The 21,489-nt window shown below is 31.8% G+C and overlaps 1 protein-coding gene and 1 long non-coding RNA gene across 2 annotated transcripts; both read right to left on the bottom strand.

The window, feature by feature from the left end:
* Nucleotides 1–1,363: 1,363 nt before the first annotated feature.
* Nucleotides 1,364–2,923, bottom strand: LOC139905545 (uncharacterized). The gene is made up of 3 exons (XR_011780411.1): nucleotides 2,334–2,923; nucleotides 2,142–2,281; nucleotides 1,364–2,077 (listed from the first exon to the last, which is right to left on the bottom strand). It is a non-coding gene; the product is annotated as an uncharacterized lncRNA (long non-coding RNA).
* Nucleotides 2,924–14,402: 11,479 nt separating this feature from the next.
* On the bottom strand, nucleotides 14,403–16,079 carry LOC121118141 (aspartate aminotransferase, cytoplasmic). Its single transcript, XM_040712685.2, has 3 exons — nucleotides 15,733–16,079; nucleotides 15,204–15,674; nucleotides 14,403–15,020 (listed from the first exon to the last, which is right to left on the bottom strand). Exons 1-3 carry the CDS (start codon nucleotides 16,022–16,024, stop codon nucleotides 14,560–14,562), a joined length of 1,224 nt encoding a protein of 407 aa, XP_040568619.1. The 5' UTR covers nucleotides 16,025–16,079; the 3' UTR covers nucleotides 14,403–14,559.
* Nucleotides 16,080–21,489: the final 5,410 nt, after the last annotated feature.

The following is a 21,489-nucleotide window of genomic DNA, read 5'->3' as shown; positions in this document are numbered from 1 at the left end:
TTTTTTCCTTTTTTTTTTTTTTTTGACTTTTTCCCAACCTAATAAATAAGATTATTCTGATCACAACGGCTCATTATACGATTGTTTCTTTTCACACCCATTCCACTCTAAAAAGCAGCCGTTAGTTATTCAAAAAAATCAACCTATACTTTGCCCAACATAACTACTGATGAAAATTATGGGTTTTTGGGCATGTTAAATAATATAAACCCAAAAACAACACGACAACCCTGATAATTTGAATAATGTTTTGGAGGAGTGTGGCTTAGCTGTCATGACGTTTCATTAGATCAGATCCAATCGCTGTGACAAAAAAGGAGGGTGAGAAGGAAAGTTCAAACGAATGAAAGAATTACTCCGAGGTGGGTCTTCACTTCTACTCAGAGTCCAATAAAGACTTACAATCAAAACTACTTCACAAATCCACAGGTGTGTTACTCTCCCTCTTTTATGAGCACATGCAAATGTTCTATCAGGTTTTGATTGTAGTTGAAAAATAAGTTCACTACTCCGGAGTTAAATAATCATGAAAACAGCAGAGGAAAAGAAAATTCATTCTTCAGCCTACCAATTCTAAAAAACCAAGCCTACTACAAAATAGACAACAATTACATCACTTACATCCTTCTATCAAATTCCATGTCCAAGGTTATGACTAATTAGTAGAGTTGATATCTTTGTTAGAAAAAAATGAGTGCAAGATAAATACGGGAGCGAGACATATGGTACACTGAATTAAGACCCATGTTAATATCAGCTGTCTGTCATATGCTTTTGGGGAGAGAAAAAGAATGACTGCAATAAAAGGAGAACCATCAACATTAAAAATAGTATTAGTGTAAGAAAAATATTGAAATTTTATTTAAATTCTGTATATTTATTTTATTATGCATTTTTAAAACAATTTACAACAAAGATAGGCAATAATTTTTCTTTCAGAGGGAGATCCTAATACTATAACTACCTATTAAATACTGAACTAAAAAGTCGAAGAGCACGCGCATAACCCTTGTTCCTTTTCTAATTTTTAAAGGTAGTTTTTTCATGACAAACTTCTCAATTCTACTTATTAGTTATGACTAAAGTTGATAATATTGTAGAGAAAAACGCGTTCAAGGAGAAGGGGGGAAAATACATATGGTATCATTGTTTAAAATACTGATGTGATTATCATCTGCCTGCTTTATTATGATTTTTGAGGGTATAACGAAAGTATTTATTAGCAAAACGTTAAATGAACATATACTACGTATAGTTGACTTTGACGTTTTTATCCGTTACAGTAGATTTTAAAATGTCACACTCCATGAAACTGTAATTCATTATTAAACTTATTCTCAGAATAGCTAATGAAACAACAAAGTAGAGTATTTCGAAATATATTTGAAGTTCCAGGTTTAAAAAAGGAAGCTTTAATTAAATATAATCTACATACTAAAAAATATACCATCATAAATTTATGTTAAATATACAAAATTAAACAATTGGAATCATATAACTAATAACAATAAATGATATATGCAGAATATTGAAATAATAGATTGATCCAAATAATATTTTCTGACAGTTCTGACACCGGAATCCAGTTAAAGATGTCATAACTTTAGGTTGCAAAACACAAGCGAGACGTGGAGTTTAATCAAAAAGATAATCACCCCTCTTCTTCATGTGGAAGTTGCTATATACAATTCTGCACAGGATAGATATATCTCTACCGATGAGATATAACTAGTTATTTTTAATAAAAGTAAATATCAAAATCATAAAATTACGCAATAAATATACTAATAAAAAAAATGTTAGAAATAAACCCATCTTAAAGATTTAGAGCAAAAGCTATTTATGTAGTAATGTCCGGCGATATTACTCCTTATTAAGAGCATGAAAAAAGATATTTTCCCCGTTATTTATGCTTATATAACAACATACTATTATTATGAAGGATATACACAATTGTTAATTATAATGATACATCCAATGTAACTAGCCCCGTTGTTGCAACCATTTAACCAGTTGTTTTTGGTTTTTATGAGTTTTCTGAACACCATTTGTTGGAGCCTATTAACCATAGCTGAGCCTTAAGTGATAAAAAAAAGTAATATTTATTGATTATGTAATATTGGAAAACCTAATTATCATACCAAAATCTTTAAGTGAAGAAACTAGTCTCAGACAAACTAGTTGCGAACCATCCAAAGCTACTACTCCCGTTGTTTTAACCATTTAAGCACTTTTTTTTGCCATTGAATGAGTTGTGTATCATAATTCTTGATAATTTTGGCTAAAATAGAATCATGTTTTAGGGTTAAATTTAAAAAAAATTGAATACTGACTGTTAGATAGTACAAAATTCAGAGTTCCATTTTGATATTCGTAAATACTTTTTACTGATAACTTGATCGTCATTTTGTGTGGATTACTCAAAATATTTTTATATGTATTTCTATATATGACATCAGTATCAACATCCTCCATTAATTTAATGATGGTTCCTCGGGAAGGGATAGGTTTACCCGTGTATTCCTCCATAAATTTTTTGAACGTAGATGATTAGCAATGGATAAGGTTATATTACATGCAATAAGCATCTTTGTGAGATCAGAGTTAAAGTTTGACTTGATGTATTCATCATTAACTTGATTTTTTATATGAACATCCATGCTCTTGATATGAGATGAGGATAATCAGTGGCGTAGAATTCTAGACAGGGGACTAAAGGCACATTTATATCGACAAATCCGACAAGCCATCTGTTCCTCATCCTGTCATATTATATTAATATTGAATAATAAAGGCGGCAATGATAACGTTCTTGATTGATAGAAGAAGATGTATATTATTTAAGCAATGATGCCATAAGTATTTCTTCTCTTCTCCTCGCACGCTTTTCTATTCTTACCAAATTTATAACCCTTAGTTATGACAGTGTGCAAGGTAAAATCCTGGACTTTTTGATAACAAACAAATAAGGTAAGCGTTTGCGAGAATGAAAAGGAGTACAACATTGATGCTTCATCACATACTTCTTAATTGATAAATCCTTCTATTTTTCAAAATTATATCCTTTGGCGGGTGCTATGGCCTCCAACCTGGGCTTCAAGACACCGCAGCAGTTCTTAATGAAGACCTTAGATATGGTCGCCCACTGACTGAGTCTTTGAGATGATATAAGTTTTGGTGATAAGTAACATAGGGTCTTGTATCGACTACGCGTTAAATGACATGGTGCAGAGGGGAACAAATGATGCAAAATTTTAGAATCATTGATATTAATAATAAAATAAAATATAATAATAAAAGTAACTGATCGATTTTGATCAAACTTGGTACTAAGATTAGGTATGGTCACAGTAAGAGGCCATTACATTTTGAGAGGTCAAGGTCAACGTCTAATTTCAAGGTCCCACCAAAAAATGACCATAAGTGGAGGTTTTGCGCTACACCGAGTTCATATTCCTGTTTTAATGATAAAATAACACTCATAATTCATTTTTGTATTATTATAAACAAACAGTTCAAATCTGTGAAGACGTAAATTTTTACAAAACTTTGAAGAGTGGTAGAGCCCTCCAAATGATCCACAATTTTTTTAGTTTGTGTAAAATTACGCAAATTTTGATACCGGTTGTGTTTGCATAGCTCAAAAAAATAAATTAACGGGACACTCTACTGTGCATCCATTGTCAACTCGGAAATTTGTGCTTGAATGAACAGTTTCAAATAATCATCATAATAATTTATCTTAATTTCGATTTCCGTCTACTTTGTTATATGATTTTGTGATCGAAATAAGTGTCAATATAAATTATATCATGATTCGTACTGACTGAAAATATTACAATTACATTTTGGCAATGTATAAAATGAAAGTTCATATTAATTGCAGCTCAATAAACATAATTAAAGTTTTGTTCACTGTCAAATTCACAAAATATTTTATGATCTTTTATTTCAAATGATCATATTTTTTTCCTCGCACTAAAATGTGGAATACTTTTACCTACAAAATTAGTTATAAAGGGTTTTTCATTAACAGCGCTCAGATTTTTTTTTTTTTAAATAAAACGAAAACAGTTTGAGATATTGACGATTTCTTTATTTGCCATTAAAATACATACAAGTTAATTTATGAATGAAATTTGAAATTTGAATGACCACCACGTGCACGTTTTATGAAGTCCAATCGTTGAACCCAATTTTCGACTACTTTTCCGCATAAATTGGCTGAAACTGCAGCAATTTTGCGTTGAATATTTGTTCTGAGCTCTTCTAACGTCGACGGATTATTGTTGTAGACAAAGGCTTTCACGTGACCCTAAAGAAAACAGTCTATAGGCGTTAAATCGTACGAGCGAGGCGGCCAATTGACTGGTCCATTTCTGGAGATAAGACGCTCACCAAACTTACTCTTCAATAAATCGATTGTAACATTTGCTGTGTGTGAAGTGGCACCGTCTTGTTGAAACCACATATCGTCCAAGTCCATATCTTCCAATTCAGGCCAAAAAAAATCGGTTATCATGGCGCGGTAACGATTTCCATTCACAGTAACGTGGCGATTGTCATCGTCGACGAAAAAGCACGGCCCAATACAACCGCCAGCATGCAATCTACACCAAACAGTAATTTTTTGGGGATTTAATGGCGCTTCATGAATTACGTATGGGTTTTCCTCCGGCCCAATAGAGCATATTTTGCTTGTTAACAATATCATTGAGCCAAAAATGTGCCTCATCGCTGAAGATGATTTTACGTTGAAAATCAGGATCATTTTCGAATTTTCTTCATCCCATTTTACGAATTCCCGACGTTTGAAGTGGTCAAACGGCGTGTAAGAGACAAATTTTGGTCATCTTGCATTGATGCGCTTGCGGCAGCAATATCTTTTACACTTCGTGCATTTCTTTGTCTCACTGGCACAGGAAGATTATGTAGCGTGTATGTCGACTCAAGTTTTTTCACCAAACGTTGAATTGTTGATTTTGCAGGTCGATTACGTTGACCATAAATTGGCGTCAACCCTCTTAAAGTTTGGATCAAAGACTCACCACTTTTATAATAAATTTTAATAATTTGCTGGCGATGCTCGAGTATGTACTGCTTCATGATGAAACTACAATTATTTCTGAGCACAGCTGTCAAAGAAACAATAACAAATATGACGTCGTTTTCGAAACCTATCAACGTAAAATGTGAGCGTTCCTATTGAAAAACCCTTTATATATTTCAATACTTATAAAAGATTACATTCTTTTTATTGTTCAAAAAAGGACTTTTAAGAAAAAGTAAATAGTGGGTCTCAAGTCTGAAACCATGTCAGAGTCAAGTCTCTAATTCTGTCCTTCTCAAACTTTTCAGTTCTAGTTGCTTTTCTCAAATACCCTAATACATTAGGGCGTCGAAAAAAAATTTGATCTTGGTTTAAATTTTGATATTTCATTTTCTTACTTAAAAAGGAAAAAAAAAAAAACAAGTGCACCCGACAAAAGCTCTATGGCGTACATATTACAATTTGAGATCCCTTGCTTTAATCAATAAAGACAATTCAAAAATTCATTCGATACTCCTCATCCAAGATAATCAAGGCTTTTTATTTCTAAAATAGTGTCTCCATCTTTTCAAAATACTGCCGGTCAAACAATTTTTAAAGATTTTCTATCGACGAGTTCCTGAAATTACTTCTAGTAGTGTTGTGTCAGTCTTTATTTATCCGGTCCAGTCCAGCCTTAGTATCTTTTCTACCTAAAGTATTAAAATAAAGTAAGGAAACACGACCGTTAGCTTGAGGAGATAGAATGGTGCAGCGTATTAATATCTTTTTTCTCAAAATGTTGCTTTTCATATGACGTCACTAATTTATTTTTCGTACTGACGTAGATAATTAATTTATTGTTATTTTACCTATTTCTTTGTAGCCTAAATAAAAATGCAGAATTTATCCATATTTGGATTTTCCCTATAAAATTCATTTTTGAAGGCATAGAAGGATTTGGAAAATGTTTGACTACGTTTATTGATCTTGTGGTCGGGTTGAACAAGAGATGAAGAGACGACTTTAGTTTCGCTATGCCAGGATGTATTCCTTCGAATCTCCTTAGATAAGTGAACTATGATCATCGTTTTTCCCTTGAAGTGGTTTATTGGCTGGACCATTTTCTGCCAATACATCTTCTATATCATTGTTTACGGTAACAAGTGTTCCAGTATAATTTGATTAGGGGTGTACTCAAAGTTTCCCTTACATACTATATATAAAAAACATTTCCATGGAAATATGACCTAAAACACACTGTAATACCAGTAGCTCGCTATACATGATGTGTATATTCCAAAGAGATACAGTAAATACTAAATAGTGATACGCCAGGTATTCATCTAATTGAAAACTGAATTAGTATTAAGAAATAAATTAAAATGACCAAATATCGATATTTTGTTTAATTAATTAATTTATTATTATTGGAGCATCTTCTAAAAAGTTAAATCTATTAGATAGCATCATAACTCCTAATTATCTCTCAAAATAATAACTAAAGAGTGCCTCTAGTGAAAAAAAAATAATGTGCACCAAGATATTTTTCAGCTTTAGTTCTACTAGTACTTAGGACCGTTCCTGAAAAAACATTGGTCTTTTAGACTCTTAGTACTAGAACAAACTGAACAGAAAAAAAAAGTTGAGTAAACTTTATAAGTCTTAGGATTGAATCCAGGACTGAACTGGACCGGATCGAGACTGAAATGGATAGGACTGCATTATTATACTGTTATATAGATGGAGAAAATTTGTGTTTAACTAAAGAAACGTGTATCACTATTTTGAGATAACTTTATTTCATGAAAAGTTGTTGAAAATTTAATTTTGAATTAAGAGGTTAAATACTTAAATCGTAAATATACATATTTATAGTACGGGCAAAGAGGAATATCGGGCATTTTCCATAATCCCCAAACAATATGCACCTGATATTCAGTCTCCTTAAACTACTTGAAGAAAGTTGCATCATTCTGTTTGCTTTTTTTTCTTGCTTGTAATTAGTTCTTCTCTGTTATTCTTGGTGGTCCTGAGCAAATTGGCAATGTTAGCATTTTAGATATGTCCAATCATCTTCATTTACCCCATAGCAACGCTGAAAGGTTCTAAAGTGTGGCATTTAAGGCCTATGATGGAAAAAAAATTGTTCTCCGTATATAGATTGTTGACATAATTCACATTTATTGTCATCGACCTATGTTCTCTCTATGCCCTCCACTTCGGGCCTTTACTGGTCTATATTTCCATACATCTCTAATAGCTGCTATTCCGTTGATATATAACCCTTTTTAGATAAATGTGAGCCCCTACGTCGGAACTTTATCGGATGGTCATACATGCCTTGGTATGATGTTGGCCCAATGCCAGAGTGAAAGCGGCGATTTTTGGCATAATGAAAAAACCAATGTTTATCAGCGACTAGCTATCAGTGGATAGTGGTGGCAATAGGTTTAGATTCCACTTGCTGACAAGCGGTTGATTTTCGTAACCCGCAGGACGGGATGCATTATAATATATTAAAAGGGGTCGTTCATGCTCAAGATTCTGGTGGTAATAGGTTTTGATCACCTTAGGGACAAGCTGTCCACCTGCACAACCTGTTGGTGGAAGTATATTTTTCAAAAATAAAATGAAGTCTCTCTTGACTATTTATTATCATACGATAGTTTGATTGTCCGAATACAATATAAATTTAAATGAAAATGCACCAGATCACCGATCTCCAAACTTTTAATTTATTGGACTGCTATACCACTTGAAATATTTTAATCGGTCGCAGAAACTATTATGTTAACTTTCATGAAAAATGGCTACATAAATCAAAACTATTAATTTCAAATTTATTTCAATTCTAGGCAAAATATATATTTCAAAAAAGCCAAATATATATTTCGAAAAAGCCAAATATAATTTTTTAAGGCCAAACTGCTTAAAAAAGCCAATCTGGCAATCCCATTAGAGTCTCTGAAAATTCGAGATAGCGTCAAATATTTTTCAATGTTTGTGCATATTATAAGCGTTATACGCGTTTAGAAGATATTGCGATATCTTTGCTAATAAACATTACTTGAAGTGAGAATAAGAAGTAGGGCGAACCTAAGCATTAATCGCGACGAAGTTTCTGCCCGCAATCCTTAGTTTGTAAATCCCCACAGTAGAGTATTAAATTGCTTGTAATAAAATTATATCATAATCAAATCCTTAATCATCAAATTGCTTGCTATAAATTGTTTAATGATCAAAGTACCCACAATCATTTACGTGACAATATAAATGAATTTAACATGACTACTCTATTTTTAATTTTATAAATTGGCCGGGTATTTTGCAAAATACCCGATTTTCCATATTGCCTGTAACATATATATATATTTACGATTGGAGTATTTGACCTCTTAATTTACAAAAATAACATTAAAAAATTTGAAAAATAAAGAATAATTTTGTAGATTGAAAGAATAGACACTTGAAGTTATGTTTCAAGATAAGTTACAATATTTTGTTTCATGCTATATCTATGAGTTAACGCTGTTTCGGTTAACGAGTTTTCCACTCTAAGAAGACCCAGATATCGGCTCCCCCAGAGACACCACCAGCTCCTTCCTGTGTGGAGATACCATTGGAAGATATATCTTTATGTTTGTAAAATAATTTCCCCAAATATAATACGATTAGCTTATGTCAATTGGATCAATTATATCAATCCAATTATTACAAGCTATTGCGAATAACGTATGTTTGTCACAAATCGTGACAACAAACACATGAAATTGTAATATATCGAATTTAATTGCAGTCATAAAGAGGTGTCAAATTCAAATACATCTATTAGAGCGGGAAAAAATGAGCACTGCTCATTTTTAATCGAGCAGGAGCGCGGTTACAAAATTAGTAACTAATTTCTTGAGCGAAATTATGAGCAAAGTACGTATGCGGGTAAGGGGAGGTGTTGTGAAACCCCATTTTTGAAAATATGAGTAATATTGGTTTAGTACCCTCTGGATTGAATGCGTCTGGCATGAAGGAGAATCCCAACATCATGGTGAGCTTCAACTGCCCCCGCCCCCTACATGAGATCTGTGGAGTCTAAAAGAGCCTTTAGCATTTTCAAGGACCAATAAGAAGAACTGGACCACCGTAAACGCCGTCAGCAAGTCCGAAACATTAGAAACGAAGAAAGGATCTGTCAAAAAGGCCAAACTGGGCCCGGAGGAGTTAAAGAAAAGAGCCCAGGGCAATCCATTCAAGTCCATGAGGGCCTATGCAAGACATCTCGGGTTTTACACCAGACTGTCCAGAGGGGTATAAAAAAATGGGAGGAAAAAACCTTGTGAGGGTGGAGAGGCCACTTTTGACACCAGCAATGAAAAAAACCTATCTGCTCCGTTACAGGACTCTTTTGAATGAGTCTTTTGAGTTCTTATGAACTCTTTTTTTACACTTGGCCCCCTTACAGCCCTTATGCAAACTCCCTCGACTACACAATTTGGGTGCATGTTGAGGGGAAGGGCTGCAGGGTCTACCATCTTTGGATACGTTTAAAGTACCGAGGCTACTTTAATGATTAAGAAAGCTCATACACAAATCTATTTGTAGTATTTATTTTGTTGAAATTATATATTTAATTAAAAATTATATCTAGGTGAAGTTTTAAATTCAAAGTTTTCTGTTTTTAATGGACAACTCGATATTTATTATCGCGTCCCCTCTTAAATTTAGATTACTTCATGATGTTATGTATGTTTGGTATAAATTTTTGTTAATAATAAAGCTCAAGAAAAAAATGACAGATATTTTGTTTTAGGCAAGACCCGAATTTTTATTTATTTAGATCATTATAAAAACAAATGTTTAGACAGGTAGGGCTCTAGAGACTAAAGTACTCCCTGGCTCATCAAGTCATAACGTCAAATTATCATTATTTCATTCCTGTAGAGAGGACATCTATCATCTATTATTGAGTACCTACGTGTTAGTGTGCTCATGAAAAACAGTAAGTACACTGATAATTTCTTGAAGAGTTATCTTATAAATTTTTTAGGCAAAGTTTGTCTCTTCGAAGATGCTTAATAACTCGGGGTAATGCTAGATACCACCGCCAGTAATTAAATATGATGAAATTTTGCAAAAATTGTAATATTTTTCACGGAAATTTATCCTAGGTGTAAAACTATAAGAATCCCGGTAGATTTAATCATTTTTATAGGAAGATTGATTAATACAGATTGAATCAAAAATAATAACCTATGAACAAAGACCTTGTACATTTTTCAAATTGCCTATTTAAATACGCAATTTTTAAAAGATTTGCTAAAAGGGACAAAATGAGTGTGACGTTATCAATCTTACCTCATCAAATAAAATTATTAATTTCGTTACCTAGAAAATAGATACGGACCTATAGTATAGTATAGGAATTTTGAATATTATGATTAATCTATTTATGAAAACAAGAATAATGGCAACGTATAAATACAAAAATTTGAATTATTTACAATGAACAAATTAAACACTTCATTATCTTTTTATTTAGAGAATCAAATGTACTTATCTCTATTACAGAAGTGGGCTAACATTTCAGTGACTTAAGGGAATTGTAATTTTAAAGAGCTGTATTAAGAAAAGCACATTTTCTTGAAGTTATAAAATCACATTTGTAGTTAAGCTCTGAACATTCCACTTCTATTAAGCAAAGAGATTAAGGCATGAGCAAATTAAAAAATATATATATTTTCTGCAAGGTGTTAGGACAACCTGTATTAAGGGGACGTAACCTATATTTTTCACAGCACCCTCTATGTAAATAATGTAACTCAAGGTTAATAGAAATACAAGGTTATACCATAACGACTGGTGTTTGACTTCCACCACGCTTTCAATATTGACCTCATTGTAAATGAGTGGTTCCGTGTTTTGTCAAAATCTGTTTTTCTTGCCAGCAGTCGGTACGATACATCAGATTGAAAATTATCGCAAGCCTGATTACATAATGGCCTAACCTTGTATTTCTAGTAACCCTAGTGTAACTAAATTTTATATGAAACTAGCAAAGGGTTACCCGGCGTTGCTCGGCAAGGATGAAATAGGACATCATATCATAATTATTATATTATATTAATATAATTAAAATATGAGATATTCACAGTTGTCGAGAAGGATCCGGATAATTCTAATTATCTTCCTATGATAATAACGATGAACCTCCCCCCCCAAAAAAAAAATACTCAAAAAAATAATACAAAATCCAAGACCCCACCCAAAAAAGATATATATATATATATAATAATCTGCTGGTATAATTGTATGTGTAAATGAATAAAGACCAAAGTATTCCATTGTAAACTAATACATATATTATATATTATAACTGTCTTGTGCAAAAATTGAATAAGAGTAAAGAATAGAAACTGAAGGAGGTGGTACTACTCCTATACTTGCATATTAACCGGATCAATCCATCCCCCTTCGGAGATTAATCCTATTGATATGAATTAACGGATGTCTTGTGTATCCATAAGATTGGATCTTGTGAGGTAGATATAATTTAGTTCTCTTTCTGGTTCGAGTAGTACGGCGTTGAGTAATATTGAATTTGTGGGACAATTATTTAATTTAATCATCATTGTCCAAAGGTATCATTTCTTTTATTTTTATTTCTCCAGAGCCATCTTCCAGAGGGAAATCGTAAGTGATATCTTTGGCAATTTGGAGTTCTGACGACTTGAGCGAATGTATCCCACTTCTCTGTTAGTGGGCCTTGGACTATGCCGTGAGGACCAGTAGGAATTTTACTTCCAGTTTTGTATATCTAACATAGTAAAATTTTCGCGGTGATTTAGGGATAAATTCCTTGGAAGGAAATGGGTCCTAAAAATGAAAAGAAATTCTTGGAAATCATCAGATAATTGTCCAAAGAATTTGAAGAAAATCAATACGGGAAAAAAAGGCTTTACTCTCAACCCATTCCAACATTGTTTAAACAGATAAAACCTGAAGTTTTAGGACACACAAAAACTCCGACAAACCCCATTTCATTACGAAGAACAATGGTGGTGCTAAGCAAATTTAATTATTTTTTAGATCAAATTTCAGGTAAAAAAAGATCTCCACAATTTCAGTACGTATATACTTTACTCCTTATTTGGAACCTCCCATTTCCAAAAATGGAGAAATAGACTTAGTGGACATTAATCTAATTTAATTTTAAATAATAGAAGAGGAAACTTCTTACAATAGTAATTTAGTTTTTGTATTAGTTACTTTATCTTTTAAACAATAATAATTACTTTATATGTACTACAGATATTTTTCCGGAGGTAAAACATCTAAAGGATACTAAATCCAACCTACAAATCCAACTTGGAGTCTATGAAGCAGAAATAAGGGAATTAAAGAAGAAGTTGAAGGAGAAAAATGTCCAAATTCTAGATGCAGAATCAAAGTTTAAGTCTTTAGAAATGCGCCTCTCTTCGGTTTTTTAATTCAGACCAGATAACATTTTTAAGTTGTAAGTCCTCACATTCCAAAATTTGCCTTTGGTCAAATAAATCTAATGGCAATTCACTTCAGTTAAAATTAGTTGAGGAACTATATGTAGTCCAATGGAGGATTAATCAAATTGTGTCAAGATCTGTTTGGATGAATTTGCATAAATAGAATCTTTGCCTATCAATTAAAAAAAAGTAGCGGTTCCATTAATTTAGTCGTCTATTAATGTTCCAAAATGTCATAAAATTTTATACTTCACTGTTTTTAAGTATGTTAGGATAAGAATGCAGAATGTACATACATTTACGAATGCAAACTGGAATTGTCAAAGAATATAAAATAGCTCCTTCTACTTTTGGAAGCCGAAGCATGAGTATGTGAAATAAAGTAAATTAATAAAATTATTCCATTTGTTTATAATAATTAATCGTGAATGTAAGCTTAATAAACTGATTATTTTTTTATTATTCATTTATTGTATTCATTTTCTTTTTGTTCCATTTGATATTTGTCACAAGGGCGCACTGAAATCTTGTGACGTAACTCTTCTTATAGGGCTCTGACATAAACAACGCCCACGAATTTACCGGCCTTTCTTTTTTCTATATTTGAAGGTGTGTTTAAGAGAAACACATGGATTGCTATCTGTTTTAAACAATCATATTTAAATATATCTTAATACAGAAACTTCATTTGAATTAAAAAGAATGCATAAAAGGTTTTTATCAGGCCAATTTCCAAGAAAATGTACAAATAAGTACAAGAAAAATTTCCAATTTTCTTCGCAAATTTATATTTGGGTATTTTTTGAAGAAAATCAAAAATGGTTTTCTCATCTAGAGAATTTATTTGATGCATATATGTTGCTATATTATTTTTAGTTTATAACATTATTTTTTTAAATTCATAAAAATACTACTAAGGTTACAAGACAGGGGAGTCCGCAAGGGGAGAGCTGTAGGAAAATAATTTTCTATTCTTATTAGAAAATGTAAACATGTCAAAATATCTTAAATTATTATATCGTGTGCTGGCTCTAACCAATGTGGTTCTCTAGGCATATAATACTAGAAAGCTGTAAACAAAGGTTACAAATAGGGAAGAAGAACTGAGTCATTACAACTTTGACATAAAATAAGTCCAAAAGGTCATTTGTCATATTTTTATGGGAAAATAAATATTTATTAGATTTATATACTCAAATATACCTACATATATAAAAAGTCAGGCCTGTGAAATTCATAATTTATCAAAAAAATTATGAAATTATTAAGTTCCAGTATCAAACCTATCATATGCCTCTTTTGTAGGTATACATAAGTATATTTTAGACCATTTTAATCTAATGAATATATATTTTTTGTATAAAAAAAGTTCCCATGGTGAAAATTTCTGGGGAGAAACATCTTAGAACCTATTATATAATTGACTACGTTATAATTAATATATCCATGAAACTTTTTATTAAGTGAAATCTAACTCAAAAAGCTTGATTGTTTTTTTTTAACTCCATTCAATTTTGACACATATTTGTGATCATAATTTTTTATAGATCATTTGTACGTTTTTTTTGTCCTTGATTACCTTTTATTTAGAAAAGGTCAAGCATCTTACAGCCTCTTTTTAGTTAATTTTCTCTGTAATTCATTTAATGACGTAAAGAGTAGTTCTTATTATTTTACAAAAATTGTATTTTTCTGAAGAAAGGGCAATGATCAATCTTTTTGTATATAGTCCATCTATAAAAGTATCATAGTATATATTTAATTTCGTATTTCTTGTTTTAAGAACTGACGTCATAATAAATATTCAATATGAATCCGATGTAGATATGAAATCTAGATAATATGTTTACCAACACAGAAAAAAAAAATGGAACAAGGAGTATTTTTTTTTTTAATGAAGATAATATGTTTAGAATCTGTAAAAATATAAAATAAGGATAAGAAGTACAGCTTTAATCAAACAGTCATTTAAAAAAGGAGTAGATGTACATATTGTATAGTATATAAATATATAGTTAAGCAAGATAAGGTTCACTAGCTCTTTATACTGACTATTTTTGCTAGAGATTGGCAAACATAATCAATATTATTTGAATTAATCCCTCCAAGATTGATTCTGCCGGAGGAGGGAAGGATGTAAACATGAAAGTCCTCTTTTAGCTGGAGTCCCTGTTTCTTTTCTAAATTTGAGAAATAAAACATTCCCGTTTGCTGAGTTATACCTGACCAATTTAATTGTGGGGCCAATTTATCCAAGTTATTTTTCATTTGTTTACGAATAAGTCTTAGTCTTTCTCTTACTTCCTTCAGCTCTTGTACCCAAGATGCGAAATTGGAAGGATCTAATAAAACTTTGGCAAGGATGGCAGCACCATATCGTGCAGGATTGGAATACATAGGTCGACTTACATTTATCATTTGAGAGTATATTTTTGGAATTGAATTTTCATCATTAATGCTTCCGGATAGAAACCCAATTCTTTCCCCATAAAGACCTAAATATAAAAAAATTATATAGAGTTGTAATTTTTAACATTATTCAAATATAATAATAATTTTTTTTTTTTTTTTTTAAATCAAACTTAAAACTTGAAATGGTGTACGTTGTTTTTCACACTTGAATATCATTCTAAGCCCTAAGGTTTGATATGTAATCAGGAGACACATAATAAATGTACCTAAATTTTTTCCAAAGGATTGAGATACAAAAAATTCAATGTTGCTACTTTTAAAAAGACGAAGAGGAAATGAGTCTTCATTCAAACCTCCATCACCAAATCCATGATAGGCAAGATCAAAAAAAGGGAAAAGTGCCCTTTCACGAACAATATCTCGTACTATTTTCCACTGTTCTTTAGATAAATTCATTCCTGTAGGGTTATGCACAGAGGCATGAAGAATTATAACACTTTTTTCTTTAGCCTCAAATTTAAGAAAGTGACAAAGCTTTTCAAAGTCAATTTCATATGTGTCATAGTTCCAATAAGGATAGGGTTCGACTTGAGTAAATCCAGCACGTTCAAATATGTGTTTGTGATTAATCCATGTGGGATCCGAATAATATGCTGTCTTTAGATCTAAATGTTCTCGAAGAAATTCAGCACCAAGCCTTAAAGGTCCAGTTCCTCCAATACTTTGGACACAAAAGCCTAAAGTTTAAATAATGATGCAATTGATTTTTTTTTTTGCAACTTAGTACAAACATACCGTGTTTCCATGCCTCTTCTGATTCTCCAAAGGCAAGTTTAAAGACTGCATGATTAAGTTCTGGGATTCCATTAGGAGGTAAATAACTATGATTGGGTGATTGAATAAGTTCCCTTTCGGCTTTTGTGACAACTCTGAATTGGTATATGTCTCCATCTTCGCCATAATATCCTCCAATAGATAAATTTGCTTTGAGAGGATTTTTATTTAATTGATACTCTCTGCACATCTCAGTTACCTCAACTGAGGCTCCCATAGGAATGGTCGAAAAAAATGAGGACGTTGTTGGCATTTTCCTTTTTAATGATGAAATGCCTATTGAAAAAATTTGTGCTCATGCTTTTATAAGAAGAAAAAATGTACGGGATATTACTTTTATTGTAGACTTAGGCCCTCGTTTTATGTAAAAAAAAAAAAAAGTGTAAATACACTGCGTGTCACTGGGATTTCCTCTCCTTCTTCTTATGAAATGTCATAATTATTAAACTCACGTGTATCCATAAATGTTACAGAGATAGATAAAAAATATTTATGATGAAACACCGCAACACACGAGTGACTAAATGTGTTTTTCTTAACTTTTTTCCCCCCAATACGCTCAGACACAACTTTTAAAAATAAAATATTGTAATTTAATACTATTTTGAAGGAGTTGCATTCAATAAATATTTATATTTATTAATAGTAAGAGTTTGAAATAGAAATAGAAATCCTAAAAGTCAAAATATTTAATCAGGAAAATAAACACTAAATTGTGTGTTGAGTCCTTTCTTGATTTATTGTTGAAGAAACAAAATAATTATGTAACTAGTATATTAATTTTCAAATTATGTTAGAAAATGAGAGTAAACTTGAGCAGTTTTCATTTTTTTAATCTAATGAGGCATAACGTATAGCTCTGAAAGATATTCTTATAAACATACCTAGGAATGACTATTATATCTGGTGATGTAAATCGTGTTTATTTTTTTGCTGTCCCACTTTTTTAGATCTGTTAATCTAAAGAATGAATTTTCTTTTCCTCAGCTGTTATCATTATTATCTCATTCCTGAGTAGTGAACTTAGTTTCCCTCTACAATCAATTATATTCAAAACTGATTGAACATTTGCATGTGCTTATAAAAGATGGACCGGAACCCGGAGGATTTGTTACGGAGTCATAATTGTAAGTCCTTGTTGGACTCGGAGTATAATTGAGGATAGGTATAGGAGTTTTTCTTGCTAAGGTATTGGTTTATTTCCTTTTCCCCCTCCTCCATTGTCACAGCTGCTTGTAGTTGATCTAATGAAACGTCATCACAGAAAAGCTTATGTCCTCCAGAATATTATTCAAATTGTTAGGGTTGCCCAAAATACAGACAAATTTCCATCACTAATTAAATATTTTTATTCAAGGTTAATAGAAATACAAGGTTATCCAATAACACTTTTCAGACTGATGTTTGACTTCCACCACGCTTTTTAATAGTGACGTCAAAGAGCATAGGTATATTGTTACTATTAATCATATGATTTCTACAATGCCATGCTTTTAATATAACGTTTTTATACTCTATGACGTCCAAATCTGTTTGTCTTGCCCAGCAGTCGGTTCGGTACATCAAAAGGAAAGTTTTGGCAAGCCCGATTATATGATGTATGACCTTGTATTTCTATTCACCTTTATATTTATCATCGTAATCCGAAAATTACGAAAGTATGGAATACTTTCCGGTACTCTGAAAGTAAGGGCAAAGTTTGTTACGGAGAGAAATGCAAATTTGGCTTGTGTTGAACAAAGGACGAGACAACCGATCATTTTTTGGACTCAGATACGATTTGTCCAATATATTTTGCCAACTTTTAAGAAGATTTTGTTTTTTATATCTTGAATAAAAATGATTTTCTAGCCTTTTATTCTGAAAAAAGGAGAAGATAATTAAGGCAGCCATATCAAAGGCTAATGTTCTTGCTATCACTAGCCTTATTTTCTTCGTTTTTATTTTTTCATATACCAGCTAGGAGTGAATGAAATAAAAAGATAGCTAGGACTAAAGGACTTACTTATCAAACCTTAGGACTAGTGAAAAGTGAAAAAAATTGGACCTATTAGAAAAAAGACTGAAGGGGGAATAAAGAAACAGATTAGGAATCCAGTCCTAGGACCGATCCCACACTAGAAAGTAGTTAGTCGGATTGTTCTAAAAAGACTGCAGTCCTATCAATCCGGCCCTAATAAAATTTGTCACTGAAAACTACGTAATTCCAGTAGCTGAAGTTTCTCAAGAAAATGCTCAAAAATATATGGCATTTCAAATTTACAAGGTTGAATGTCCTGTTCTATAATGAAAAAGAACAAAATGTGTGCGACTCCTATTTTTGATTTGATGATTAGATCATAATAAACTCATCTATATTTTTGTTTTTCTTTGGACTTATAGATATTAGTTGTTTGGGCAGTTTTTTGCATTCCAACAATATAAAAAAAATAAGATAAAATTAGTTTTTTTTGAGGTCACCGTCAATAAATTTATTTTATATGTCAATCTTTTTACATAAAGAGGTCTAGAAAGTATTTTCTGGTTAAATAATAAACATTTGAAATATTATTAAGATACTAAAAATGCCGTTTTTGCTTAATTATTTTTTTACAATATTCCATTGAAGCACTGATTAAGTATCACTAAACATTAAGGTATTACAATTACTTCATCTGACCTAGAAATATTCCTTGAAGTCCATTAAAATCTGAACACTTTCAATTTGAAATTTCAACAAAATATAATTTATGAATTAATAAAAGAATATCAACACAATTAATTCCATGAATAGATGTGTGTCTAAGTTCTTTTAATTATTAAAGAGTAGCCCCCCCCTTTAGCAACAATGAAGTAATTAAGTAAAATATTATTCCGTAGAAGTAATTAAGCCGTGATCGAGGCCCATGGAGGTCATATTGAGAATGATTATTCTATTATCATATATGCTATGACATAAAAATAAAAAAATCGTCACAATGCATTTGTTCAGGATCTGGATGATGTCAAAGTTTGTTCCAATTTTATTGTACGACCCTCTATTAATCAAAATAAACAAGTAGCAACAAGTGACTGTCAAAAAAAAAAAAAAAAATTGTTTTATTTCCATGTTGACCGAGCAATATAAAATATTTAACAAATATAAAGTACAAGAAAAAGTTGTATCTAGTTTATAAAACATGATTTCGAATAATTTAGTTCTCCAACCCCAAAAAAAAAAATTTAAGTCAATTATATTTTATGAAAGAAGCTTGAATGTGTTAATTTGAGTAGACTCTATTTACAGATAAACTTAATATATAAACATTACAACACATATAATTTAGTTTTATTATAAAACCTTTTGTAGATGAATATTTTTAAAAGATTTTTATAAATTTATATTCTAAGAAAAAGGGCATTTTTTGAGATAAATTATCTAATGTTTATTTCAATGTAAAGAAAAAGGTATGTCATTAATAATTGAAAACAATATCAACCAAATGGCAGCCACAGCTATGTTTAAAGGACCGTATCCTTTTTATGAAAATTTCCATGGGTGCGTGGACAAAACGTCGACCGTCAAAACGGCAACCGAAAGAACGTAGACCGACAAAACGTCGAATAGACATAATGTCAAATAGACAAAACGTCGACCAGACAAAACGTCGACTGACAGAAGGTCGGTCGTAGAATATAAAATAAAGGGCTACTCCAAATAGTGTTGCGATATATCCCATTCAGACACTTCCTGCCTGAAACATAACCCCACCATTTCTATATAAACTACCAGTAAGGGGCCCTCCGAATCCCCTATATATGTTGGTGGTTTTTCAGTCACCGCTGTGTCCCAAAATGGGATGAGACCCCCCCCTCCACACACACTATTTAAGCAACCATTAAGAGCCCCTCACAACCCATATGTACCCCCAAATGTTTGAGCTGTTATCGGGTACGGCCTGGCCCAAAATGGAATGAAACTCACCCCCCACTATTTGAATTTGCCCCACTTCCATTTCAATCCCGAAAGGACCCCCCAAATTTGAGACTGTTTTGGGTTTCATCTCATTTTGAGGCCCTGCAGTACCCGAAATATCCCCAAATTTCAAAGTATAAAGATAGGTTTGTTAGGGTTCCTTACTGTTAGTTTATGTAGGGCTGGTGGGGTAAATATCTCGGACTGGAAATGTCTGGAGTTAGATGTCGTAGAAACAGTTTTTCATATTTTGAAATGTAATATTTTCCGGTCGACGTTCTATCGATCGAAATTTTTTTACAGCCAACGTTTTGTCCATTGGACGTTTAATCTATTCGACGTTCTGTCTATTCGACATTTTGTCGCTGGACGTGGTCGACGTTTTGACCTACTACCGATTTCTTGACATACAATCTCATATAGGTGGTTCATGTCAAATTCATGAAATTTCGTCTAACGATAGTTGAATCATTTAAGTATTTGGAAAAATAAAAATATTTAAAAAAATGGCAGAAATTTATACCTAATAATATACCTATTACTTATTAATCCCCTCTTCTCCTACGGACAACGAAATGAGGGCCCCTACAGCTTTTTAACATACCTACTTCACGGCGTTACCTCGCTAATACAAAAATACACTATTTATTTTTTTGGCAGCTGTCGATTCCCTCTTCTCCCTTGATACGTCATGACTATTTCTTTTTCAAAAATACACTTAGTAATAAGTTATTCTATACTTATGCTCAATTTCCAAACAAACAGGAATAAAATTTCTTGTTGATCCTTCGTTGCTTATATAAAATTATATATTGACCTTTTTATTATCTCCATGGAGAAATTTTGGCTATTTCATCATGATAATTATATATTAACTACCTATAACTACTCTTTTAATAGAATAATACTAAGCAATATTATAATACAGTATGGAATAAAATGCTATGAACATTTTAATAAAATGTAATTCATTCAAAAAATGGATTAGGAAATCAGTCATAGGACCAATTCAACACTATATAATTATATATCCCAATAAACATCCCAATTTTTAATGCTAGCATGTAGCTAACTGAAAGATGATGAGCTTTTGAAAGGTAGCTTATTGATAGAGATACGAAGATTGTCAAAATTCTTGTGAAAATACTTTTTTTTAACAGTATATGTTGATAAACTCCAAGATATTAATGCTATTATTAATAATTTTTCCCTATCTTGAAAATTATAATGTGCTAACGAGATTGGAAAACTATATGGTATCCCTACGTAGACGAAATGCAATATAATATTTTTTCTAGGTATAAGAACGTCAGCAGAAGGAAATGGAATAGTATGAGACATATGATTCATTCTAATTTGTTACTTAAGATTTAGTGTACATTACATAAATGAATTCAATTATGTAAATAAAAAAAGTCGATTTTGATTTATAAAATTGTCCTTTCTTTTATATATATATATCTAAGGCAACAATTAAGCTAGATATTAGGTGTAGTAAAATAAATCCATTACTTCTAATGGATTTATTTTTTAATATTTATCTCCTTGGCAATCAAAACAGTGCTTACATGATGGTTGGACTCGACGATTTCCTTTATTTCATCTACATTTTCTACAATTCCCTTTCCAGAACGGGGTGTATTTTTACCGGAACTGAACCGATGAAACAGAAATTACTCATAGCTGGCTGATACAGTATCAGAATCATAAACACTATTCACATTTTCAGCAACGTGGTTTGCGTTTTCACTTTTTTAGAAGAAAAATGGTAAAATATGGCGTAT

This window comes from Lepeophtheirus salmonis, chromosome 5, assembly GCF_016086655.4.
Source record: "Lepeophtheirus salmonis chromosome 5, UVic_Lsal_1.4, whole genome shotgun sequence".
Lineage (NCBI taxonomy): Eukaryota > Metazoa > Arthropoda > Copepoda > Siphonostomatoida > Caligidae > Lepeophtheirus > Lepeophtheirus salmonis.
The sequence above is the reverse complement of the archived record's forward strand: the minus strand, read 5'-3'. Positions and strand labels throughout refer to the sequence as shown.